General features: G+C 45.2%; 1 protein-coding gene across 12 annotated transcripts in view; it reads right to left on the bottom strand.

Moving 5' to 3' along the window:
• Positions 1–26,900, bottom strand: part of Tjp1 (tight junction protein 1) — a 253,021-nt gene extending 226,121 nt beyond the window's left edge. For 4 of the 12 annotated variants that reach the window (XM_041654254.1, XM_041654335.1, XM_041654480.1 and 1 more), the window contains exons 1-2: positions 26,642–26,899; positions 8,915–9,047 (exon numbers count right to left, since the gene is read on the bottom strand). In XM_041654254.1, the coding sequence (XP_041510188.1) occupies positions 8,915–9,047; positions 26,642–26,814 (306 nt within the window). In that variant the 5' untranslated portion in view covers positions 26,815–26,899. Of the gene's footprint in view, positions 1–8,914; positions 9,048–26,641 lie in introns of all 12 variants that reach the window. The other 8 variants (XM_041654420.1, XM_041654540.1, XM_041654601.1 and 5 more) reach the window with 4 other exon arrangements.
• Positions 26,901–27,129: the final 229 nt, after the last annotated feature.

The following is a 27,129-nucleotide window of genomic DNA, read 5'->3' as shown; positions in this document are numbered from 1 at the left end:
CCATTAACATGTTAGGGCAGTTTTATGTATCAGTTTTAAAATAAATTGAGAGAGAGAGATAGAGGGAGGGAGGGGGGAGAGAGGGGGAGAAATGAGAGCCGAGGAGACAGCTCAGTGGGTAAAATACTTGTTGCACAAACATAAAGACTTGAATTTGAATCCCTTTCACCCATGTAAAAAAGCAGGCATGGTAGTGTACCTATAATCCCAGAGGTGGGAAAGCAGAGTCCAGAGAATCTTGGGGGCTTGCTAGGCTAACCAGGCAGTCTAAACCAGTGAGCTCCGGGGTCACTGAGAGACCCTGTCTAACCCGTGAGCTCCAGAGTCAGCGAGAGACCCTGTCTAATCAGTGAGCTCTGGGATCTGTGAGAGACCATCTCAAAAATAAGGTGAAAGCAATAAAGACACTTGATGTCACGTTTTGACCTCCACAGGTGATCACAAGCATGTGCACCTGCACACACAGGCACACAGATACAAAACAAAATTAATTGATTAATATATGCATTCTTAAATGAAGGTAAAATAAACAAATGAGGGAAACTCTTCTTTTCCACACACATGGTGGTAGAAGGAAAGAAATGAGGCAAAGACACGATTTGGGACCCACCTCTGTGTGCTGACTGAGGCAGCAGCATCTCGGAGGCTGAGACTAGAAGACAGAAGTCCAGTGAGAAGTACAGGCATTGTCTTAGACTAGCTACGAAATTTTCCTCAGTTACAAGAGGAAGCGTGGTGAACTAAATGGGAAACGGGGGTGCATAGTAAAACATGTCCAGTCAAGCACAGTGAACACCACCTTGTAAATACAGGACTCTATGTGCTGTCTGGCCTGACGTTAGGCACCCAGAGAGGTGCATCAGCTCCTTGGGGTGTTTCTGTTGAGGAATAGTGGGCAGACACATTGAAGACTCTTTCAGATGGTCAAGACATGAAGGACGGCGAAAAAAATGACAGTTGGGGAAGGCGAAATGGCTCAGCAGAAAATGGTGCTTGCTGCCAAGTCTGATGGCGTGAGTTCAATCCCTGAGTCACACAGGGGAAGGAGAGAATGGACTCCCAAAAGTTGTCCTTTGGTGTCAACCTGTGCAGTGTGGCCTGGTCACTCCACCACCCCGGTTACCGATAAATGACTCAATGTCACTTTTAAAGCAGGTGACTTTTACTCCATTCTCAATGTCCTTCAGAGCCTATTGCCAAGGGCCCACTTAGTAACTTAACTACATCGTTGAGGGACATTTCCACCGAGTGAGCCCTACTGAGCCCTTAACACCACATCAACTACTGCAAAGCAATCTAGTTTTATGACACGTCATCAGTCTTGGAGATGGTGGCGGAAGTTGTAACACTAGACACTGTAAGCCTGGGTGACAAGACAAGGGCATCCAGGAATGAGGGAGGGCTTGGGACACATTTGTCCTGACCAGACACAGGCTCGCAGAGCTAAGGGAAAACACCACGGCAGCCATCACAGCCACCTGACCACACTTCCCCTGAAGTATACGACACACCTTTTTGATATTTTAAAGTGAACACAATCTGGTCATATTTCGCAAAAAAAATTAGTTATATACATCAAACTCATACGAAATAAAATTTTAATGGAGCCATATTTTGTGAGCCAGTCTGAAATTATAAGGGCTTTTTATATGAAAAGTGTCCAGAACATCCTATTCTACCTGGCGGACTGGGCGAGCCGTCGACACTGCCTATGACTAACACTGGTGGCCCCCACTTTCTGAACCCTGTGGCCGAATCAGCCTCAAGAGAACATGGACCTGGATGCATGCAGTGGCCTCAGCAATATGTCTCTTTCACGAAGTGGCCTGATCTAAATTACATTTTACCCTTTTAAAGATGGAGCTTTTATGGTCTAGTTCCTAAGAGCTGCATTCATAGGTGGACCAGACCTTCTAGTCACCGATGGCGCGTCCATTTTCTCCTTCCTGAGTGCTCCCCAGCCAAAAGCACTGACAGCTGAGCAATGTCCATTTGTCCCTTTCCAAACGGGCACTTCAGGCTTCAAGCATACTAGAGCCAATATTCATCGATTTCCAGGCTTTTCTTTTGGTCAAAGGACCCGGCTAAGCAGAATAAAGCATCAGCAACCACAGGCTGGTTCCGAAAATAGCCACTGTGATAGAAATGGGGACTGGGAAGGAGACCTTTCTGTGATGCGAGGCCTGGACGACTGTGGAGACTTCCCACGGACCCTAAGCATGCAGAGCTATGTCAAGTGCTGCGGGAAAATGACGGGGGCCCACAAGACTGAGTGAGCTGACGATCACCCACCACTGACCTTCTAGAATGTGAGATTCTAAACATTGGGTCAATCTTCTGCTACTTAAAAGCAGAGGCATTATCACTATCTTGAAATGTAAAAAGCCTGGCCCACTGTGAGGACAGAAGCTGCCCTAACCAATTCTACTCCACCTACCCACCCTTGAAAATGCTCCCTCATCTCTACCTCTACTGTCTCGGCCACCTCCATCACCATCCTAACTGAAGCTCTCTCTGCTTTACTGCCTTCACCACCAGCCTCTCTCTAACCTCTTCTACCTCCTGCACTACCAATAGTCTGCCAACTCTCCCACACTCCCATGTTTTTCTATTGCCAAAGAACCAGTGCTTCCACATCCGCTGCCTCCATTCATCCCTCAAATGTTTAACTCCATCTTCACCGTTAACAATGACAACACATCCCACATTCAACATTCCACCTGCCACTCTACCCATTACCCACAGCACACACACCAACACCACGTCCACCCTCACCAACTCCCCCACCAAAGCTCTCCACCGCCATCACTACCGCCACTCCGTCCACCTTGTCTACTAACACTTCTACAGCCTTCGCCTATGCCAGCACCCAAGATGTCCGCTTCTACCTCCTTCCCTTCAACACCTTCTCCACTTCCACATCCTCCACTGTCACCTCCATTTCAACCTCCACTGCTACCTCTCCCTCTTCCTCTCCTACCTCTACTAAAGCACCCCACTTGTCACCTCATCAATAAAGCACCCTGCATGTCCCATCTTTATCATGACTACCTATGGTATGTCTACCATCACCACTTCCTCCCCGGTGCCCACCACCACACTCTCCATTACCACAATTATCTATCTCCACCTTTACACCTTTTCTTAGTAAACAGCTCTATTCCTGAGACCGCACTAATACCACTCTTGTCTCCTCTCCCACCACAGCCGTTCACCTCTACCAACATCACTGCTTACATCTCTGGTGCAGCCACCACCCTGTCCACTCCACACCACCTGCACTGCCCTCGCCACACCTGCACTGCCCTCGCCACACCTGCACTGCCCTCGCCACACCTGCACTGCCCTCGCCACACCTGCACTGCCCTCGTCACACCTGCACTGCCCTCACACCTGCACTGCCCTCACACCTCCACTGCCCTCGCCACACCTGCACTGCCCTCGCCACACCTGCACTGCCCTCACACCTGCACTGCCCTCGCCACACCTCCACTGCCCTCGCCACACCTGCACTGCCCTCACCACACCTGCACTGCCCTCACACCTGCACTGCCCTCACACCTGCACTGCCCTCGCCACACCTCCACTGCCCTCACACCTGCACTGCCCTCAACCTGCACTGCCCTCGCCACACCTCCACTGCCCTCACCACACCTCCACTGCTCTTACCGATACACACCACACCCTCCTGTAGGACCCCATTCGACAGCCCGTCTCTACCGCCACCTCCACCTCTGCCACCATCACCGCTACTGCCCACGTTACACCTCCATCATCCGCATCGCTGCAGCCTCTGCCACCATCTCCACCCCCAATGCCTCCACCTCGGATGAGTTAGATTGCTGCTTTTATTTATCATGTAGAAAGCTTGCTTGTAGAATATTGAAGGAGGTTCCACAACAAAGGAAGAAGAAAATGGCCTAAGCTTAGGCTCCAGAGTCATCCAATGGCTCTGTTCCCTGTTTTAGGGAGGAAATCTGATCAAGAAGAGATGGGAGATTTCAAGAAACGTGCCCCTCCTTTAAAGTCTTCACATATTAGAATCCCAGAGAGCAGAAGGTGCAGAAGCGAGAATGGAGCCTGGCCCCTGTGAACAGGCAATGGCTCCAGAGTGAATGGAGCAGCTAAGGATGTAAGCAATCCCACTGCAAATGCTCACTCTTCACCCTGTCTCCCTCCACACCCACACCCCACCCCAGCATCCACAGAAGCCAAGGCTACGTAAGTCCCTATAAAAACTGGTATAGCATATATCCTACACATACTCTCCTGCACACACGTGCATGTAGCCAGGTATGGTGGCACATACCTTTTATGCCAGCACTTGGGAAGCAGAGGCAGGTGGATAGAGTTTGAGACTAGCCTAGTATACATAGCAAGTTCCAGGATAGCCAAAGTTGTATAGTGAGACTCTATCACAAAAGAAAAAAAAATGTGCATGTTCAGTACAGACACAAGTGTTTTTTCAAATCCTTCTGACCCACAGCTGGCTGAATTAGAGCAAACCAAATATACAGACAAGAGGGTTCCTTGTTACTCTTGTTACTCTAGCAATCCGGGTGTGTATGGGGGGACCATTTAGCCATTAAAATGTTGAAAAAGTTCAGATCTTCTAGGAAAACACATCTACAGAATACACTTATTTAGTTCTGGCCTGGCCTGGCAAGAGTTTACCAAGTATTCCCAGACACCGTGTCAAGAACCCGGAAGACTGGGAGGACTCCAGGCCCCTCAGTACAGTAGGACGCTGATCATTTATGCCACAGGGTTTACAGAATGAGCTAGAATGCCAGTCCCATTTAATCCCCACAGAGAAAGCTGAAACAATTGCTTCTCCCCAGGAGTGAAATGGCACCAATCAGATTCCGGGAAGAAGGCCAGGTCTCAGCTGGATCGCGGGACTTCTGGGCCAGGAACCAGACCTTGAGACTTGGTGCCAGGGTTCCCATTCTAGTGACACTTGACGAGTTTTCTGAGCGCACTGGAAGACATAATTCTTCCTTATACAGATTTGGAAAAGTTAGCAGTCAAATGTAAAAATATGGTAGATTATGAACTAAATTTTTGCTTCTATTTCTTGTTTATTTTGGTTCCTCGGTATAGCCCTGGCTGTCCTGGATTGCTCTGTACACCAGGCTAGCTTCGAACTTAGAGATCCTAGGTCCTCTGCCTTCCGAGTGATGGGATTGAATCTGTGTGCCACTGCACCCAGCTTCTGTTTAACCTCAACAGGCACAGTATGCCATTTATTTAGCATTTTTATAAATCTTAAAAATGGTATCTAGCCAGGCCATGGTGGCACATGCCTTTAATTCCAGCACAGGAGGCAGAGGCAGAGGCAGGTGGATTTCTATGAGTTTAAGGCCAGCCTGGTCTACAAAGTGAGTTCCAGGATATCCAAAGTTACACAATGAATGGAACCCTGTCTTGAAAAACAACAACAAAATCTATCTAATATGATAAAACCTTTTGCTTCTGTGAATTAGAACAGTGATAACAAAACACCTATAACTATTTTCTTGAATGAGGCCTATCTGCTCCTATGCAGCTGATATTCTAGAGGTCAATACCAGGCATACACCCCGTCCCCGCCCCTTTTAGGCTTTCTGGCAGCAGTTCCCTTGAGATAAAGTCTTCCAACTTGGAAGGACGTTTAGTAAGATACAAGATGTGCTAAAGGGGTTAAAACATACCACCCCACAGGAACGTCATCAAGCCCTCTGGAAGTAAAAAACCACACAGCTTCAGGAAGCCCTTGGAACTCAGCAGATCCACTAAGCTCCTCCCTCCTCCAGTGTACAGGAGCTATAAGGACTGTTGAGAGACTCGAGGCTCGGACCAGCCTGAAAGAAACAATCTATAACCTGCTGAGCTGCCTTCAAGTTTAGCCCCATGCCAAAGATGCTATGAGCTCACATGTACCTAGAGATTATAGTATTCAATTCCAAGTCTTATGGTATAAAGTGCAAGCAGCCAAGCTATTAAACTCTTGGCTCATTATTTTTTTTTTAATATTTATTGATTTCTTACAAACAGAACAAATTTACTATAAGACACGTAACAATCTACAAATGTTCAAAGAATGATATAAGTCACTGCCCATTATGAATATGAAAAGAAAGAAAATAAATTCAAACTGTGAAAGACCCCAATTTATCACTATAACAAGACTTCGCTAGTACATTCCCATGAGGGAAAGAGATGGATTTCATGAGCCATAGTCTGTCATCCTTCAGTGCAAAGTTAGGAGCACAAAGCCAAGCTCACATACGGTGACGCTACCATTCACGGGACAGCCTTTTCTGGTCTTGTGACATCAGGAGGCTCTGCCTGTCACTTCTAATGTGAAATCACATAGCAAAGATTTTCCCAAAGAAGGAAATGAACTTGCTGAGGTCAACTACTCCGGGGCAGTGCTATTTTCTTCCTTTCTTGACCACCAACCAGATTAAGTCTGGCCTGGAAGGTAAGGAGCAAATTAGCAACTTAAAACTTTATTAATACTTACAAAGAAAAAGGTGACTATATTTGAGTTCAGCTTTGTGTGGGAAACAGCCCCAACACAAAACCTGGAAACTTTGTGAACACTGACATAATGACTGTCTTAAGGCAATGGTTCTCAACCTTCCTGAGGCTGCGACCCTTTAATACAGTTCCTCATGTTCTGGGGACTCCCAACCATAAAATTATTTCCGTTGCTACTTCATAACTGTGATTTTTATTACTGTTATGAATCGTAATATAAATATTTTGTAAGCTAGAGGTTTGCCAAAAGGATCATGACCCACAGGTTGAGAACCACTGTTCTACAGGTTAACCCTCAAATTTGACCTCACAGGACAAGTTATAACCAGACTATAAATTCACTACAATATTAAATATAATCACCTTCCAACTCTGCATAAAAATGTTTATGAAGCATTGTTGAGGGAGGCTGCTTGTTTGTTATTCATTAACCAATAAAAGCAACACACACACAGAAGGACTTCCCACACCAAAGCATAAATAAATGATGTATTTAGACTTGGGGCCAATTCTCGGGATATCTCATTACGGATATGTAAATACATCAAGATCCAAAAGCCACGCCCAATCCAACCCACACTGGACACCGAGACTAGCGAGGAAGTGATGAGCAGGGTGGGGGACCCCTCCTGACACCGTCATATTTTAGGAAAGAGCAACCTCTCTCCCAACCCAAACCATTGCTTAAGCAAGGGGGCACAGTTTACCACATGCCAAATGCATTGGCTAACAGATCACATGTCGGCAGCAAGGGCGCTGAACACCCAGGAAAGAGCCAGCACCATCTCAACTTCTACTCCTAAACGCCAGCAAGTAATTCAAATCTGTTTCTTGGTGTGGCCGCCATTTCCCTCCTGGGAGCAAGGCACTTCATGGTAAGGCACATTTACGCTTTCCATGGTCCCCCTTGCTGCTAGAGCTCAGGTGTTATTTTCTCGGTGACCCATAAATGTTTTCTTAGTCACATTTCACCTTATTATGTCTTGTGTCATAAGAAGCGCTTACGAGCAATTTTTAGGTAAAATAAATGAAACCATATTGTACTATTTTTAGTATAATTTTACCATAATTACTAAAACTAAACACATTTAAAAAATCATTCATCTATTTATTTATTTAATGTATATTAGTATCTATCTGCAAGTATGCCTTTATGCCAGAAGTGGGCATCAGATTCCACTGTAGAGAGTTGTGAGCCACCATGTGGTTGCTGGGAATTGAACTCTGGACCAGCAGCCAGTGCTCTTAAATTCTGAGCCATCTCTCCAGCCCCCAAACTAAACAAATTCTAAGAGTAAAAAAGAAACACAGCATCCGTGCTTACTGAGCACCTGTTTCCATCAACACCACACCCCGAATACAGGGCTTAGTCTCACAGGCACAACCTTCATTCCATTTTGACATGCTTTATGGAACAATAGTCAGCGGTATTTTTATGACTGGCAACTTTTCCAATCGGAACCTAAAAGGAAGAAATGGGACCTCTATTACAGTCCTAAATATCCATGAGCCCTGCCAACAAGTCCCTGACACAGAAATATTTCCTTCATAGTGTTACAGCAGAGCCTAAAAATGCTGGTGTTCCTCCAAACCACAAGGGGATTTGTCAGGTGAAAATCTGTCAGTCCCTTGAAACACAAAGCACCAGCGTCAACTGAACCGAGATTCACGTCCGCCTCTATCAGGAAATTAGGTGTTAGGGGTTGTTCAGTCGCTGCCGCATCCATTCAACCAAACACATACTTGTGGCTGTCATAGAAACTTAAATCAGTATTCTATTCCACTTATTTTTTTTTCCCGCTCTCCCTTTGTGTGATGTCGCATGTGCGTGTGTCTATTCTGCACCTGTGTATGTGGGCACACCTGGGGGGGGGGGCTGCACATGTGGGGGCCCAAAATTGACATCCTTTGTTACTCTCCCACCTCAATCAGGGAGGCGGTCTCTAAATCAGCTCTAGAACTCGCTGGAATAGCCAGCCATACACCAGTCAGCTTGTTCTGGGGGGTTCCCAGTCTAGTGCTTCTGAGCTGAGACGATCCCACATTTACATGGGTCCCGGGGACCTGAATGCTGGTCTTCAGGTTTGTGGGGCAGGCGCATTAACCACTGAGCCTCTTACCAGCCCCTCAATTTAATTGTGTGTGTGTGTGTGTGTGTGTGTGTGTGGGTTCAGGACTTTTGTCTTTATAGTAGAACCTTCATTATGAACCATCTATTACAAAGGTATCAGACACGAACTAGTTAGGAAAGCATTCCCACTGGTAATCTATTAGGTAATGCCATTTTAAGAGTAGAACGCCACAGAACAAGCTTGCTGCAGTTCTATAAAAATACGACAATAAAATTTTCATATGTCGTGAAAAATAAAAGCACACGTAGTCCACTTACAGTGAGTTCACAGAAATCGATACTGTCAAGGCTCTTGCTTCGATGCAGTCTCCCTTTAATTCGTCTTAGAGAGGGTTTCCCTTGGCTCACGCCAGAAGTAGCACCATTGGGGTTTTCAGAGGATGGAGTTACCCTGCAAGAAAGGGGGATGCTTAAAGAGACAGGTTTACAGGGAGGCGGACACATGTCTACTCGCAGGTTGTTATGGAAACGCCAGACACTTTCTCCCTCAAGATGCACATTCTATCAGTATATACTCTTTTTGAACATTACTTAGCAGCTGACTAGTTAAGAAATTTTCTTGACAGAGTTCAAATATTTCAGAATTAAGATTCAAGAGAAGTCGACTCTACAGCTACCCAAGAAACTCTTCAGAGCAGGTTGACGTTTCCTGGGGAACTCGTAGGCATCTGCTTCCCTCTGGGCAGTGATTTATGGAGCACTTAGTGCAGTGCCTGGCACCATTTGGGACAAGTCAACTGTCACATGTGCAGGCAACACTTAGCAGGCTCTTGCTATAAGCACAGACAGGACTGATTTAGACATACCTTCTACGTCGAAACACGACAGTCTGCACTTAATCCAGTGTGATCATGCAGTTAGGAAAACAGAGCTTTAAAAACCAGCAACCCCCTCCAAAAAGAAACCCAACCCCAAACCCACGTGTCCATAGAATGCACCCTAGGATCTATGTTCATACGTGGAAACGGAGGACTGCCAGGCACCGTTTCCAAGTCGCTGCTGGCAGCATCATGAGCAAATTGACTAGAGAAAATGTCCAGCACCTGCAGGAACATGGTCCCTGGTACTGGACAGAGACAATAAAGCAGATGCAGCAATGGGACTTTGGGTTGTAGAAGCCATTTTCTTTATTTTATGGTGCATCTCCTATTATAATACAGCCCAAATTCACATTCTAACCTTTGTGGCTTACTTAAGATTTTTGCTCCAAATGCTGTCTGAACTGCATGTCCTCAATGTGTCTCTTTTTAAAAAGACACATGGGCTGGAGCAAATATTTAAACAGTTTTAATTTGCTAATAGCTTAGGCTGGCTGAGAAGGCAGCTTTCTCCTGCCTGAGCATCTTTCCCTGGGGCTGGGATTATAGGCATGCACCATTCTGTCTGATTCTGCCAGCAAAATAAATTTGCTTTCTTTCTTAGTAAGACAGTGGATATCATGAGACATTCTAAAAACACCTGTAATTTAGAATGAAGGGAATGCACTTATATAGATAGATATTTGAAAAATACAGAACAATACTGTGGAACAATGGTCTTGTATGGAACCTGTAAAGATTTGTCAGTTGTATTGTTTTAATAAAACACTGATTGGCCAGTAGTCAGGCAGGAAGTATAGGCAGGGCGACCAGGCAGGAAGTAGAGATGGGGTGAAGAGAACAGGAGAATTCTGGGAAGAGAAAAGGCTCAGTCTGCAGTGGTCACCCAGAGGCAGAAGAAGCAAGATGAGAATGCCTCGCTGATAAAAGGTACCAAGCCACGTGGCTGACACAGAAAAGAATTATGGGTTAGTATAGGATGATAAGTCTGGGCTAATAGGCCAACAGTCTATGATTAATGTAGACCTCTGTGTGCTTCTTTGGCACTGAACGGCTGTGGGACTGGGCAGGACAGAAACCTCCATCAACAGAACAATGTGAAACTGGAAAGTGTAAGCTGCCAGTCCCCTTCTTCCATCTCAAACTTCCATAGCTCTTCCAAAGACACCATGATATCCCAAGTGCATGTGCATGTTTATTATTGTTTTGTTTTTGTTTTTTCAAGACAGGGTTTCTCTGTAGTTTTGGTGCCCGTCCCGGAACTAGCTCTTGTAGACCAGGCTGGCCTCGAACTCCCAGAGATCCGCCTGCCTCTGCCTCCCGAGTGCTGGGATTAAAGGTGTGCGCCACCACCACCCGGCGTTTATTGGTTTTGTGTGTTCTTTTTTCCTCATTCTCTCTTTTGATTTTTCAAGACAGGGTTTCTCTGTGTTAATAGCCCAGGCTGTCTTGGAACTTGCTTTGAAAAACCAGGCTGGCCTCGAACTCAGAGATTCACCTGCCACTGCCTCTCAAGTGCTCGGATTCAAGGCATTTGCCACTATGCCCAGCTGTGTGTTATTTCTTTTTAAAACTTTTAATAAGGTGACCAAATTATATTTTTCTATACCATATATTTTCATTTAACAGACCTTGAAACTACTCCATAATAAGCCTCACAAAACTATTTCTCTCATCTTGACAGCTCAATAAAATCTCATCTCTAGATTAACATTATTAAACCACTGCCCTGTTGATGGGACCTCAGTTTCCAAATGCATCCTAGCAAACCATGAGACAATGGCCCTCCGTGACATTTCCATACAAATGCGATCTTTACTAAAGAGTCCTAGGAGTGGAAGGCAGGGGCAGGATGGGAGCTTACGAATGTGCAAGTCCAACAGAGGTGCAGGACAGCGCCCACTGAGAACCTTTAAGGAGCACAGCAACTCTATCGCTTCAGTGGCTTAAAGCGCAACTTCTCTCTGTTTCTCATGATTTTGTACTGCTGAACTACTGACGTCTGCAAAAACGACTTTTTGCAAAATTTCCCACCATGAATATGGCCTTTTCAATTGATCTTTATGTAACTGCTAGCTTTTGTGTATATATTCCGAACAGTTTTATTCCCCTAATGTCTGTGACTCATATCTTAAGGATCTAAAGTCTCTATGCCAATGACAACTTTTTCTTTAATGATATTTTTATGACCATTTCCCCCTATCCATGTTTTAATCTTTACTTTTTTTCTAGTTTATCTCTTTTGGGTGCCTTTATTTTCAATCTTTCCGTCTTTTTTCTTTTTCTTACACTGCACCTGTAACTCCTGGCATGAAGTAGTGTATTTTTTTTTTCCCCAATCTGAGAGCATGGGTTTTCTGAGATGATATGAGTCCATCTGAACTTACTGTGGGTACTGATCTATTTAGATGTATTCCCGTCATCTTGTTTTATGGGTTTTTATGTAAATATTTTCTTCTTTATTTTTTGCTTAATTAGTACCCCACCTCCCTTGGGACTTCATTCTGTTTCTCAGTAGTCATAGTTTAGTTACTTTAGGACGGCTGCTGTGGAATAATTCTTCTGCACACTGTGAGAATATGCTGCTCTCGTCGCTTTATTTTATTTTTATTGGTTTTTATTGAGCTATACATTTTTCTTCACTCTCCTCCCTTCCTCCCCACTCCCCTTCTACCTTTTCCCATGTTCCTCATGCTCCCAATTTACCCAGGAGATCTTGTCTTTTTCTACTTCCCATGTAGATTAGATCCATGTATGTCTCTCTTAGGGTCCTCACTGTTGTCTAGGTTCTCTGGGATTGTGATTTGTTGGCTGGTTTTTCTTTGCTCTAAGTCTAAAACCCACTTATGAGTGAGTACATATGATATTTGCCTTTCTGGGTCAAGGTTCCCTCACCAAATATTATGTTTTCTAGATCCATCCATTTGCCTCAAAATTTCAAGATGTCATTATTTTTTTCTGATGTGTAGTATTCCATTGTGCAAATGTACCAAATTTTCCTTATCCATTCTTCAGTCAAGGAGCCTTTAGGTTGTTTCCAGGTTCTGGCAATTACAAATAATGCTGCTATGAACATAGTTGAGCACATGTCTTTGTGGTATACTTGAACATCCAAAAATGGGGTACAGACCTAAACAGAGAACTCTCAACAGATGAATCCAAAATGGCTGCAAGACACTTAAGGAAATGCTCAACATCCTTAGCCATCAGAGAAATGCAAATCAAAACAACTCTGAGATTCTATCTTACACCTGAAAGAATGGCCAAGATCAAAAACACTGATGACAACTTATGCTGGAGAGGATGTGGAGTAAGGGGAACACTCCTCCATTACTGGTGGGAGTACAAACTGGTACAGCCACTTTGGAAACCAGTATGGCGACTTCTTAGAAAATTAGGAAACAATCTACCTCAGGACCCAGCAGTAGCACTTTTGGGTATATAACCGCAAAATGCTCAAGCATACAAGGACATATGCTCTCATTGTTAATAAAAAAAGCTGACTGGCCAATAGCTAGGCAGGATTTTTGTATCAGAGAGAATGCTGGGAAGGAGGGCAGAGTCAGGAGGAGTCAAGAGCTAGATGCAGAAGAAGCAACATGGGAAGTTCATAGATGAGGTAAGCGAGTCTCAGGGCAGCACATGGATGAAGGGAAATGGGCTAATTTAAGTTGTAAGAGCTGACTGGAGACAAGCCTGAGCTATTGGATGAGCATTTAATTAATAATATGTCTCTGTGCAGTAATTTGCATAGCACTTTGCCAGACAGAGATGACTGGCAGTCTAGAAGGAAAACTCTACCTACAGGCAACTCTTAACACTAGCTAGTTAACTAATGAACATAATCACATATGCACATATAGGAAGCTGTATTCCCTGTGGCCATTAAAATCTGCAGACACTCAATTCCCTTATAGGAAATGATGAAGTATTTGCACATAATTTATGTGCACTGTTCATTCATTTGAAGTCATTCTAGATTTACTTATAACATTGGACAGAAGGAAAATGTCATTCAAGGAATTGTCATGCTGTGCTCTTTGGAGAATAATTATAAAGAAAGTATTAGCATATTTTTACACACAGCTTGTAGAACTGGGAACAGGGAACCCAGTGTTTTAAGGGCTGACTGTAAGTAGTTACACTCGCCTTTTCTATCATCAGCAGATTCATCAGTATTCTCACATCCTCCTCTCCAGTCAAGTGGCTGTCCACCTCCCCACTCCTTAGTGTTCCCACACCCCTTAAGCTCTACCCGCTCAGAGAGGCTGGCTGGCTTTCTAACTTCTAGGCCCTTCTTTGGTCTCTTTAGCTCACTCCTCCAGCATTTGTTTTATCAATTAATTTGTCAATTTGACTTGGCATTCTCTTTTCTATTGATGAGCAACTGTCTAGACCTAATTACTGCAATGCCCTTTTCTACAACGTCTCCAAATTGCCATGTCTATCCAATGTCTTCTCTCTCCTCGAGGACTTGATAATCCTGGGCGTACTAAGTTACTTCTATTTGTAGCGAGATATACTGGCCTGTTACATTACTTGACTCTGACAGAGACAGACGTGCTGCGGGGAAGTCTGTGAAAACACTTTGGGTCAAGAGACTTGGTAGAGCCCTCAGAGTCAGTCGCATTTCTCCTGCCCAGCACCCACAGACTACTTTAGGAAGTCAGAAAGCAGCACCTTTGTCAGCTACTGTCACAAACAGAGAGGGTGAATAGCCACCAACCCGGGACATCACATTAACTAATTCTGAAGTGCTCTAGATCTCCCAGCACTCTGTCCCCAGGTTCCCCCTGAAGCCAGATACCCCAGCTGTACCCTGGACTGTGGTTCTACAAACCTTCTTCTTGGTACAGCTACCCCACTTCCTAAGCACATGCCAGAATCCTCAGTAATGCTATTCACAGAGGGCGTTCTTTACGGTTTATTCAGATTGCCATTAATTTAGTTTTTTAAAAAATATTTATTTATTATGTATACAATATTCTGTCTGTGTGTATGCCTGCAGGCAAGAAGAGGGCACCAGACCTCACTACAGATGGTTGTGAGCCACCATGTGGTTGCTGGGAATTGAACTCAGGACCTTTCGAAGAGCAAGGCAATGCTCTTAACCGCTGAGCCATTTCTCCAGCCCCCATTAATTTAGTTTTAATAAGCGCTTAAATTTTTGGTGAATCTGCAGTAAGCCCTCCTTCCAGTTCAGTTCCCAAAGTACAAATTCAATGACCTCATGCCCAGGATTCTCAACATGTAGTGAAACATACTGTACAGCTCAATTGTCTTCTCTGCAGTCAAAGTCCTTCCCAGAACAATGAAGAGCTCTAATCACAGGGAAATGTTCAGGACATTGGGATGGGCAAGGACTTTCTTGGACAAGACCTCAAAAGCACAGGAAACAAAACAAAAAATAAACAGATGGGACGATATCAAGCGCAACAACCTGTGGACAGGAAACAACCCACAGCGGAGGGGCAGCCTACAGAAGGAGAAAAGAGCCACCACTCAGAGTATACGAGGAGCTCAAAAACTCAGTAATAAAAAAGAGAAAATATTCCAGTGTAAAGAACGGCCAGTGGTGGGCGGTGGGTGACTACATCTCACGGCTCCTTAAACTGTGGATCAAAACCCACGTTGAGGTCTTTAAAGGAACATGCAGGCCATGGAAAATTTGACAACAATAAACAAACATTTCTGTACCGGCAGTAGCCAAAACTTAACTCAAAAGCAAAAGTAATGTCTCAGGCAGCACTTGCCCGGGTTGTGCCCTACTTCACTACAGTGCTGTTTCTGAACACCCAACACACAGTTTGACAGCTGTGCCACGATGTGAGGTGACACTGGCAAATGCTACGGGCACACCAGCTCAGATTCGAGACCCCCCCCCCCCTCACGATTCCCTGCGTGCCTTACTAGAAATACGCTTTCATTATACAAATGTCTTCGTTACAAATCAGGCACGGCACTTTCCTGCTGTCAATCTCAACGGGTAAATACCAAATTAGCATATCTTTGGACTGTATGGTATTAGAATGTTTAGTTTTAAAAACTTCTCTATGAATGGGTATGGCAGCGCATGCCTTTAATCTCAGCACTTGGGAGGCAGAGACAGGCAGATCTTTGTGAGTTCTAGGCCAGTATGGGTTATATGGCAAATTCCAGGGCAACCAGGGCTATGTAGAGATAGATACCCTGTCTCAAAATAAATAAATAACCAACCAAACAAATAAATAATAAAAAAAAACCCTGTTCTTTAAGTTGCTGACTTACATTTCATTAAAAAAAAAAGTTAAATGATTTTGGCTTGGGATTAAGACAGAATTTGCAACAATTACTGAAATGGCCCTAAACATACTTGTATCCTTTTATATTTTGTATTTATGTAAAGTAACACTCTCAGGATTGATGCCTGATTATCAAATCAAGATGCAGACAGCTCTGAAACACAGTAAAGGTGCTGCGTCATGCAGTATGGATTTTCAGCCAGGACTGATAAAATAAACAAGCAAATCCCTCCCACTGTATGCAAACTAGATCCATCCGATGTTAACCAAATCATACGTATACGAAATCATTGTTTTAAAATCATTTTCACATGATTTATTATTGTCTTAGGGTTTAGATTGCTGCAACAAAACCCCATGACCCAAAAGCAAGTTGGGGAGGAAAGGGTTTATTTGGCTTCAACTTCCACATTGCTGCTCATCCCCAAAGAAGCCAGGACAGGAACTCAAATAGGGCAGGAATCTGAAGGTAGGACCTGATACAGAGACCACGGAGGGGAGCTGCTGACTGGCTTGCTTTCCATGGCTTGCTCAGCCTGTTTTTGTTTGTTTGTTTGTTTGCTTTTTAAAATAAAACCACCTTCCCAGGGATGGGACTGATGGACCGGGCCCTCCCCCATTGATTACTAATTGAGAAAATGCCTTAAGCTGGATCTCATGAAGGCATTTCCTCAACTGAGGCTCCTTCCTCTCAGATGACTCTAGCTTGTGTCAAGTTGATCCACAAAACCAGCCAGTACAATTACCATTGAAATATTATATGTATATCTATATTTAAAATGCCTTTATAGCTGAGACCACTTAATTTTTTTTTTATTTTTTTTATTTTTTTTATTTTTTTTAGTAAAAAGGAATTAAGAGTGGGGAAATATTTAAGATACTCTACCAAGGAAAACAGTGTACTTCATATTTCAAAAGAATTGAAGAAAGGATACTGAATGTTTGTTTGTTTGTTTGGTCGTTGTTGTAATTATTTTTGTTTTTTCCTGAGACAGGGTTTCTCTGTGTAGTGTTGGCTGTCCTAAAACTTGCTCTGTAGACCAGGCTGACCTTGAACTCACAGAGATCCACCTGTCTCTGCCTCCTGAGTACTGAGCCACTGCTGCCTGGCTAGGATATTGAATGTTTTTTATCATAAAGAAATGATAAATTTGGGGGGAGATGTGTATACATAGATTTAACACAGTTTAATACTATATAATGTATAAGTGTACTAAGCATCATACAAACCATATAAATATGTACAATTTTAATTTTATATACCAATTAAAAATAAATTTAACTTAAACTCAAAAAGAATTTTAGTCAAATAAGAAAATAATTTTAAAAATTACAACCCAGCTTTCCTTTTCATTTCTTGTCTGCTAGTTACATAGTTTGACTGTATTTTAGGAAATTAATATAAATATAACACCAGCTTTTTGGGGTGAAGAAATTTAAGATTTTTCACAAGGTTTTTCTAACATCTCTTTTAGAAAGTCATACAATTTTCTTATTTCCTCAAACTTGTAAGCCTAAAACTCAAAGCCTGCCATGAAATTTATATCCATAGTTACACGTGGCTAAGGTGCACCATGCTTCTCAGAGATGATTCAGTGAAATATGAAATCCAGTGTTGAGGCAAAACAAAAAACCATCATATATATAATCAGCAGAATGGACCCCCCTCAGGTCCACCAGGGTCATAATACAAATATTTACTATTCAGGTGAGTGGGACTGGTGTATATCTGGTGGTCATCATCAGGACCAACGTTGCCCACAGACTCCCAAGAACACGGCATTTTGTCTGTGTTTAGCCAGGCTCCTGCTCAGGCTAAGAACTGTAACTTAGAAACTCTAACCAGCTCTCTGACGATTGAACTGCAGGTGCTAAAAGACAGTAGGCTTCATATAAACTTCTCTCTCTTCGGTGGGGAAGAAGGAACACTGACCCAGGTAACAATGGAAGATGCCAGCTCCAGGGGAAGCGGAGCGGCCGTGCACACACTGAGCAGGCGAAATAGGGCTTCTCTTTTCCTGCTCACCTTTTTGTGCATCGATGTGGGCCCTGCAGGGGGCTGTGTATGTGGTTGGTTTTCTGTTAGACACTCACAATAATGTTTAGGCTGCCCACGATTCCTTGAGTAAGTACAAAAAAAAAAAAAAAAAACCCAAACACAGTCTCACCCAACACTCTTGAAATCAATCTCCTCTCTACCATGCCTTTCTCACCCCCCCCCCCCTTTTCCCTTTCCAACCCTGGTATTGCAGAGGTCAACCAAAAATCTCAAACTCTGAGGACAGTTCTAGAAATACTAGAGGAACAGTTTTTGTTGGAAGAGAAGCATGGTCTTACGTATGTTTAAGAATATACGTCTAAGCACCTTACAGGACCTCAGTAAGACTACTATACCAGACTCGACTAGAGCGGGGCAGCTGCAATTAGACACAGGGGTAGGTGGGGGTGGAAGGACACCAGGGTCACATTCCGGACATCCATTTTGGAGTAGCTCTGTGACTTTGGGCAACAGTATGAATCCCTCCAAATCTTAGTTTCCTGCGAGGTTTGGTGTATGAAAGACTGAGGCAGGAGGATTGCTTTGAGTTTGAGGCCAGGTTGGTCCACATAGTGAGTTCCAGGCCAGTCTGGCCTCCATAGTAGGATAGGAAAGTGTAGTGAGTGCGTGAGTGGGGTGGGGATAGGGTCTCTCTCTCCCTCTCCCTCCCTCCCTCCCTCCCTCCCTCTCTCTCTCTCTCTCTCTCTCTCTCTCTCTGTCTCTCGTGCTCGCTCCATCTTTCTCAAGCAACCACAGTTTCTTCTTGAGCATAGCCAATGTGCCCACAAGGATCCTCTCATTTGACTTCCTGTTTCCAAATGTGGCCCTATCCCCGGCTCCCGGAACCTGGCTCCCGTTGGCTGGCATTGCTAAAGGAGACTGTGATCTATGCTGCACTTTTAGCTGCTGAGGAGGGGGAGGAAGCATGCATCCTCCCGCTCCTGGGCTTGAGGTGTAATGCAGTCAGGTTCCCAGAGAGGCCCTCATTCGGGGACCAGCTGGCTCCTGCCCAGACATTATCGCCAACCGGGTAAACTGTTTACCATTTCCTTCTAGATCTTCTGGGTGTGATCGCCCGGCTGAGGCCACCAGGGAAAAGTAAACACCGATCTTGTGCTATCAATCAATCATGTCACACCTGAAGTCACAAGCCCCTGGCTGGCTGTTGGCTGCTGCCCAAACCCAGCCTGCTAAACTTCTGACCTGGGCCAGTGACGCTCCGCTCTAAGTCCCCCAGGAAACTCATATTTCACTCTAAGAGGCACAGCGATGCAGCGCATCTCCTTGGTTGTCCACTGTCCCTCCCAGACCCTTCCCTCAGCTGGAATGTCTTTCTGCTCCCGATCCTGGAATTCTCTGGCCTTCGGTCAGTACGTCTGCAAATCAGGAGCTCTGCTCACGGCCATTTCCCACCACACCCCACAGAGCACAAACAACTCAAGTTCTTTTGCCTCACCCCCTTCCAATTTCCAGTGTAAAAGAACTTAGTAACAACAAAGAATCAAATAAACAAATAAGATGGTAAAAATGAAGCCATTACATGAGAAGAAAATCATCCACACGGTTAATCACTAATCCCTCTACAGGATACTAATTTAGGTGTAGAAGAGATGTCTGAGCAGTTTCGAGCATTGGCTGCTCTTGCAGCGGACTTGGATCTCAGCATCCACATGGTGTTTCACAACCATCATAACTCCAATTCTAGAGAATCTAAAACCTTCTGGCCTCCACAGGTACTGTGCACACAGTACACATATATACACAAGGACAAAATACTAATGCATATAAAATAAACCTAAAATAAAAGATTATTATTATTTAATAAAATTAAAGATATTAATTTAACATTACTAGCAACCAACCGACAGCCATAATCAACTCAAGGCAATGCTAATGAATGACAGCATAGCAGTGTATGCCCCAAAGCGGAATTTCTAACAGAGGTGTGCGAACGGGAGACTTGCTGAGGACAGACAGTAGGGCAGCTTTTAAAGGACACTAATCCTTACTAGGCTAGGTCACTAAAAGTAGGAAAGGTAAAGGGTTGGTGAGATGGCTTAACCAGTAAACCCCAACTAGACATTGACCTCTGTTCAATCCCAGGGACCCAGGTGGAAAGAAGGAGCTGACTCCTGCAAGCTGTGCTCTGACCTCTGCACATGTGCCGTGCACACGTGCATGCGTGAGCACACACGCATGCACACACACGCACACACACACACACACACACACACACACAGACAAAAGTCATTAAAATCTTTTTTAAAGCTAGTAAACTTTCTTTGTAGTTTATAGTTACCAGACCAGAGAAGCCCCAATGATTCATGTCGCTGATTAATAGTAACTAGCCATTCACTACATCTATGAAGAGGACAATGTGTAGACCTGTCTGTAATCCGCTCGTTTAAAAACTGTGTGAAAGTCCCTATTGCTGAAGACACAGTGCACGTCAGTGAGGGCCCAGAGACCCCTGAGCTGAAACTGTCCTGGATGCCCCTCCCTGACAAGTAGCTTTCATGATTCTAGAAAGCACTTTGTAAACTTCCAAGGGAGGGAGACAGCTGGGGAGTCCTCCCCAACTATAATGCCTACAAACCACATCAGTGACCAGCACAGGAGTGGTGGCCTACTTTGGTGGTAACCAATAGCGTCTCAGTTGGACTTTAGACCCTCTCAACAATAGAGAAGCCATGCCTGGTATTGGAAATCCAGCTGATTCCACAGTGCTAGTGAAGTCAGGGTTACTGGAAGAGAATCTACAACCTCTAGTTTATTAAACCAGCACAATCCCTAGCAATAACCTATAAACATGTGTCCTTATACCCACAGGTAAGTAGAGTCTTCACCCCCATCAAGGAGACTTCTCTTTTCAGTAGTCAGAGACCACTATGGAAAACACAACCAGTCAAAATGCATACTTGGACAGCCTAGTCCCAATGGCAGCATGTACAAGATATCCTAGGGGAGCATTGTGAAAGAGGCAGAAAAAGCCAGAGGTTCGGGGAGTTTACTGGGAGATTGTAATATCAAAAGCTACACCCATGAAGTCTCACCAATACAAATAGCCCAGTGTGAGCCAATAGACATCAATGTACAGAGACAACTCCAATGGACACGCCATATTTGACAGGGGAAAAAGCCCTCAAGGCTTCAATCCTACACAAAGAACCAGAGGCAACCGAGGAAAGCTGGAAGCAGAAGTGGTCTTCCTCAGGACAACTGGCTGTCCAGTGCCAAATGGTCAGGCCTGAAAACACACACGCACATACCATTATTCAGACTGAACAGGTAATATGCAGGAATATGTATGTATATACACATAAGCATTCGATAACAATTGTGAAAAAGAGGAGGCCATGACTGTGGAGGAGAGTGGGCAGGGGCATATTGGGAAGGTTTGGAGGGAAGAAAGGGAAGGGAGAAATGGCGTTACAATATCAAAAATAAGATTAAAAAAAAACCATGAAAAGAACTTGAATTTTTGAGCCCTGCATGTTCCTGCAGGAAGACGTTGGTGACCCACGCGTGCACCATGAACTGTCCCTGGAGAAAGACTGTTCTAGAAGGCACTTTCTGGTTTCTATGTATCCCTTCTCAGCCATTCTCTTCTTTCTACGCTGTATTCTTCCTGCCCAGTTGTCTTTTTAACCCTAATAGCCAGGGAGACACAGGTCTAGGCAAGTTAATGACTCTGTAAAATGGGAAACTCAGTACCTACCTCACAGAGGTGCTTAAGCGAAATGCCAGGATGCATGGAAAGCACTTCCGGGCAGCTGCAGGGAGTAACTTAAAGAGTGGCTCTTCCCATCTTCTGTTACCGGGAGGCTGCCTGAACGGAGTGTATTGAGACTATGTAACTCCCAACAACCATCACAGCCAATGAGCAGGGGGCATTCTTAGACGCATGCACCAAGAGAACCAGCTAGGTCCCTCCCTAAGGTCAGTGCAAGCACTCCTAAAAGCAGTGGTGTAAAAACTCAAGACTGTTGAAAATAAAATTATTATGAAAACATTTATTACAGCGCACATAAAAATAGATCAGGGTAATTGTTATGTGGGCCTGTGGAAGAATTTTATCTTCTTTAGAAAAGACAGTGTGTGCAAATGTAACCCAGTTGACGTTCTTGAGATGAGAGCATCCTGGATTACCCAGATGGGGTCCTGAATCCAGTGATGAATGTCGGTAAGGGACAGGAGAAGAGGGACACAGTGGGAAAGGCCATGTGCAAATAGAGCCAGAGATAGGTGTGATACAGACATTGAGAAATACCTGGGCCACCAGAAACAAGAAAGACAAGGGAGGGTCCAGCTCAGACCGTCCAGGACACGTATCCCTTGACCTGGGACTCCTGACCTCCAGAGCTGTCAAAGGACAGTCACCTGTTCTCAGAGTCCTAGGAAATACAATATGGCAACCGAAGGTGGCCCCCAAAGAAAGGCAGCTAGCCACACAAACATGCTTCTGTCTAGGGCAGGGCTAATAGGCCCCAAGGTTCCAAAGCCATTGTGTTAAGCGATTTTCAGTCTCCACTGGAGAAAGCGATCTCAAAGGTGGGGAGTGTTTTTCTGGACTGCTCATTTCAGGGGTATTTAGTATGGGTATTTGACTCACCGCTCCTGGGCATATGGGCAGGGGCATTATTATGAGCAAGAAGAAAGCTGCCACTACACTGTGACATGGAGAGGCTGGGGACAAGGGAAAGCCCTCAAGGACATGCCCCACTGCCCTCCTTCAACTTGCTCTCCACTTCCTGTTCTAGAAGTTTCTATTACTCCCCAATAATCCCTTCAAATGTTAAGTTTCACAATAGAGGAGTTCTCAGATGGGATCAGAGACCGTACATCCAATCACCTGTCAATGATTAGCTCCCGCAGCCGGCCTGAGCAGGCCTTCAACCGTGATTATTGGGGGAGGGGCGCACTTTTTACCCAAACCATAACAATAGCAATGATTTTGAACAGACCATCGAAAACACTCTCACTTCCTGTTTCGAGGATCTAAGAGGATGGGATGAGCCTCCAATAGGAGGCCATAGGTTTTGGTTTCCACCTTCATGGGTGCACAAATACGACACTCCCTGAAACATTTGCAGAACCGGTAAGACGAAGAGAAGGGCACCCCACAAAGAAAAGCTGATAGCCACAAACACCCAAACTAGACAGAAGTGCGGGAACAAATCATGAGATCACTCCCTCTGTCCTTCACGCTGGCAGAAGCTTAGCAAACGCGAAGTCTTTTCACACAGCACGGAACCATTCAAGGGGTGGGGGTGGGGGACAAGAAGCACACACACTTTCATAAATATCTTGGCACAAATATTCATGTATGCAAATTTTTATAGTAAAACTCACATGTTGTAAGTGGGCAGACGCTGGCGCCTTCCAAGGTTTGGCTACGCTGCTGGAATCCCCTGTAAGTTCCCATCTACCACGCTGGAGTTGAGATTTGTCTTCTCCCAAGGCAACACTGTAACATTGAACACTATCTCCCCTGGCAATTGCTACAAGACCCTGACAAAACGAAATATTATCTAGAAGAAAATTCCGGAAGAAAAACTGGATACATGAATTGGGTAGCACAACATTCTCCAACTTAAAAGAGGGTAGGGGAGTGAGATGGCTCTGTTCTCACATGGCCTATTCCTCTGTGTCCCTCATCTCCTCTTTTGTCTTTGTCTTTCATTAATGGATTCAGGGCCCACCTGAACAAGATGCTCTGGTCTCAGGGACTGCCAAGCCTGATTACCTGAGTTCGATCCCACGATCCACATGTGGAAAGAGAGAACCCACTCATACACACACACACACACACACACACACACACACACACACACCCCAACCCCATCACACACTAAATAAATGCTAAAAGAAGAATTATGTATGTTTTGAGAAGTGTCACCTACACTAGAGTTTTGCCTATCTTATGCTCTTCAGTTTGTCACTGCAGAAATAAGATGAGTCTTTGAAAACTAGCATTAAATGGAAACTGAGATGTTTTTGTTTTGCTTTTTTTTAACATGGAGAAGTTGATATGAAGTGCAGCAGCTTTTTGTAGGCCATCTCTTAGTCAGACGGTTTTCATGCCTGGCCCTGATTTACTCTTGGCCCCCACTGTGAACTGCTGGAGTACAGAAATCACCTGGATTTTATTTCCGAATCGTGTCTACACAGACTCTGTGTCTGGGGCCTGTATCTTCACAGGCAGCAATCCAGTGATGAGAGAGAATCAACCGCATCAAATGCTGATGTCCATGCCTAGCAGCTTCTCCAGTCCGCATGAAGCGTCAAGAAAATGATTTTTAAATGTCGTCCTTAACCATGCCTAATTAAGAATTCATTTACTAGACTGGGGATGTAGCTGAGTAGTAGACATCTTGCCTAGCATGTGAAGTTCCAGGTTTGATTCCCGGAACTGCTCCAAAGAATTCACATATTTATTCAGCTAATACTTATTGAGAAGCTATTTGGGGCCAGAGAGCATTTGTAAACGATTTAGCAATGGATAAATTAAGAAAAACCCTTCTCTATGTAATTCATATTCTTGTAGAGAGATAGAGAATCTATATGAAAAATCAGCAAGATATTTATTTGTTTCATCAGTTAAATACATAAAAGAAATGCAGGCTAAAGTACCTGCTGGTGTTGACATATTTTCTTCCTGTATGTCATCAATAAAGCCAAGAGTGACCTACTTGTTTTTTTTTATTTTATTTATTACATATACAACATTCTTTCCATGTATGCTTGCATGCCAGAAGAGGGAAGCAGATCTCATTACAGATAGCTGTGAGCCACCATGTGGTTGCTGGGAATTGAACTCAGGACCTCTGGAAGAACAGTCAGTGCTCTTAACCTCTGAACCATCTCTCCAGCCCCTGACCTACTTGTTTTTTAACTTACTGTGTGTGTGTGTGTGTGTGTGTGTGTGTGTGTGTGTGTGTGAGAGAGAGAGAGAGAGAGAGAGAGAGAGAGAGAGAGAGGAGTCCAAACCCGACGACCCCTTGGAGGCAAGCATCTTTACCCAATGAGCCATCTTGCAAGCTTTTGTTGTTGTTATTGGTTTGTTTTTGTGATGGGGCCTCAGGTTGGCCTTGAACACATGATATTATTGCCTTGGCATTCCAAGTGATGGAATTAAGGGCACTTACCACCCTGCTCTGCCTAAGAATGACCCATTCTTCCATTATTTGCTAAAAATCGTCTTCCAGGGACATTTTATTTTCCAGTGCTTGGGCTCAAGTCCAGGTTGTTGTATGTGTTGGGCAAATGCTCTGCTGGAGCCTCACCCCCTTTCCCCAAGGACACATCGATTTTCTTTGCCATTTTTTTTTTTAAGACCAGGTTTCTGGTGGTACTGGAACCTGTTCTGTAGACCAGATTGGCCTTGAACTCAGAGATCCATCTGCCTCTGCCTCCCGAGTGCTGGAATTAAAGACTTCGGCCACCACATCCAGGCCACCAAGGACACATCTGAATTCAACGGTTGCCAGCCCTACCAGCCTAACCTTCTGTGAGCTGCCCTCGGCTAGTAAGCAAGTGTAAAAAGTTTGTCTTTAACAAATAGTGTGTATGGGGTGGGGAGGGGACTAGAAGATGCTAACATTTCCTAAGTGTGTGTTGCTCACCCAGGCACAGCAGTAGGAACAGGCTGATTGGACATCAGAGATGCTCTGTGTAACATCATAGAGTGATAACAAGAGTCTCAGCTTACCCAGGGAGAAACAGGCATGACAATAACTTGCTGAAGGTCGCACTGTAAGTGGCACAGGGAAAATTTGAACTCTGCACCCACACCCACAATTACAGTCTTTCCTTCACTATTGACCACTATTGGAATTCTTTTTTTTTTTTTAACCTACATTCCTCGATTGATCAACCCCTATAGACTTGGAAGCATTGTTTCAGGTTTTATATACCAGAAGTTACTTCTCCACTTCAAAAAAGCAGCCTCATTTCATATTTCGCTACTTAGGATTACATTACCCTATAGCCAATAGAATCGAACAGCTAAATAAAATATTCATATCCTATATTGAGCACTGACTAATAATTTTCAAATTAAAATTGTCATTGACTCTCTCACTTACTGGTTCCCGACCCCACTACTTTTCCTTCCTTATTTCTTTTGTGGTTGAATCTTAAGCCTGTATCTCCAGCCAATGGAATGCCCAGGTGGCAATGGGAGCCCATGCGGCATATTTAGATGCTAATACATACAACATGCAACCTAAGGATAAACGACTGTGTGAACCAGATCTGAATAATTCCTAGACATTTTCACTTAATCCGGTGTTCTTTTAAATTACCTCGATAACAGCTTCCAGGTCGGAGGAAGCAATGGAGATAAAATGACAGTCCTCGACAAAACGACGGTAACATCACAACTTCCTCCCTTTAGCGTGGGAACGGCTCATCTTTTACTATGCGCCCAACAGCAGGTGCATTCGGGGAAATAACAGAAGACGCACGGACAAGAACCAAGGGATTGCAGAGCTAGGTCGCGGTCTGCTGCAGAGCTCGGCGTGCAATTGCCACCCAGCAGCACTCGCCGGCGCCCAGGGGAAGGAAAGCCCCAGCGAGGCCAGGATGCGGGCGCGGGGTCCCAGCCGCTCCCTCCCCGCGCGCTCTCGGAGTCGCCTGCAGGAGCGCGGCGCGCGGCCTGGGCGCTGGGCGATGGCTGCTCCGCTAGCTCCGCGCGCCCCACCGCTGCCAGGCCCCGCGCCCCCACCCTGCTCCTGCGCCCCTGTCCCCTGTCCACGCGACCCTGCCCTGTCCCCGGTGCCCCTGTCTCTGTGCTCCTCCGGTATTCTCATTGCCCTGTTGGCGCGCCCCAGCCCCGAGTCCTTACCACAGCTTCCTCTTGAGCGGCAGGAGACTGCCGCGATTGGACGGGGTGACGCCAATGGCCATCTGCAGCACCGTCAGGTATTTCTGGTACTTCATCTTGTCCCCGCTCCGCTCGCGGGCAGGGCCCCGCCGCCGCCGCCGCCGCCGCAGACACAGCCCCTCCAAGCGCCGCATAGATCAGCTCTGGGCCATCCGCCGCCCCGCCGCACGCCCCGCCGCACGCCCCGCTCCCGCTCCTGCCGCCGTGCGTGGCCCGCTCGCGCCGCCGTGCGTGGCCCGGTACCGCCGCCGTGCGCGCCCTCCGCCCGCTCTCCGCCGCCCAGCGCGAGCTCGGGACCGCTGCGCACCGGCGGGCGCGGCCTGGAGGCGGCGCTAAGCGAGCCTCGCAACGCGCAGGTCTGCACCCACGTGCCTCAGTTTCCCCAGGGGCTGTAAGCTCATTTTCAGTTGATTATGGCCGTAAAAAAATCTCAGAGCAGGAAAAAAAAA

The sequence above is a fragment of the Microtus oregoni genome, unplaced genomic scaffold (assembly GCF_018167655.1).
Source record: "Microtus oregoni isolate MIOR12 unplaced genomic scaffold, Mior012 000000F_ref0000247, whole genome shotgun sequence".
Taxonomy (NCBI): domain Eukaryota; kingdom Metazoa; phylum Chordata; class Mammalia; order Rodentia; family Cricetidae; genus Microtus; species Microtus oregoni.
Note: the sequence above shows the minus strand (reverse complement) of the source record. Positions and strands in the feature narration are given on the sequence as shown.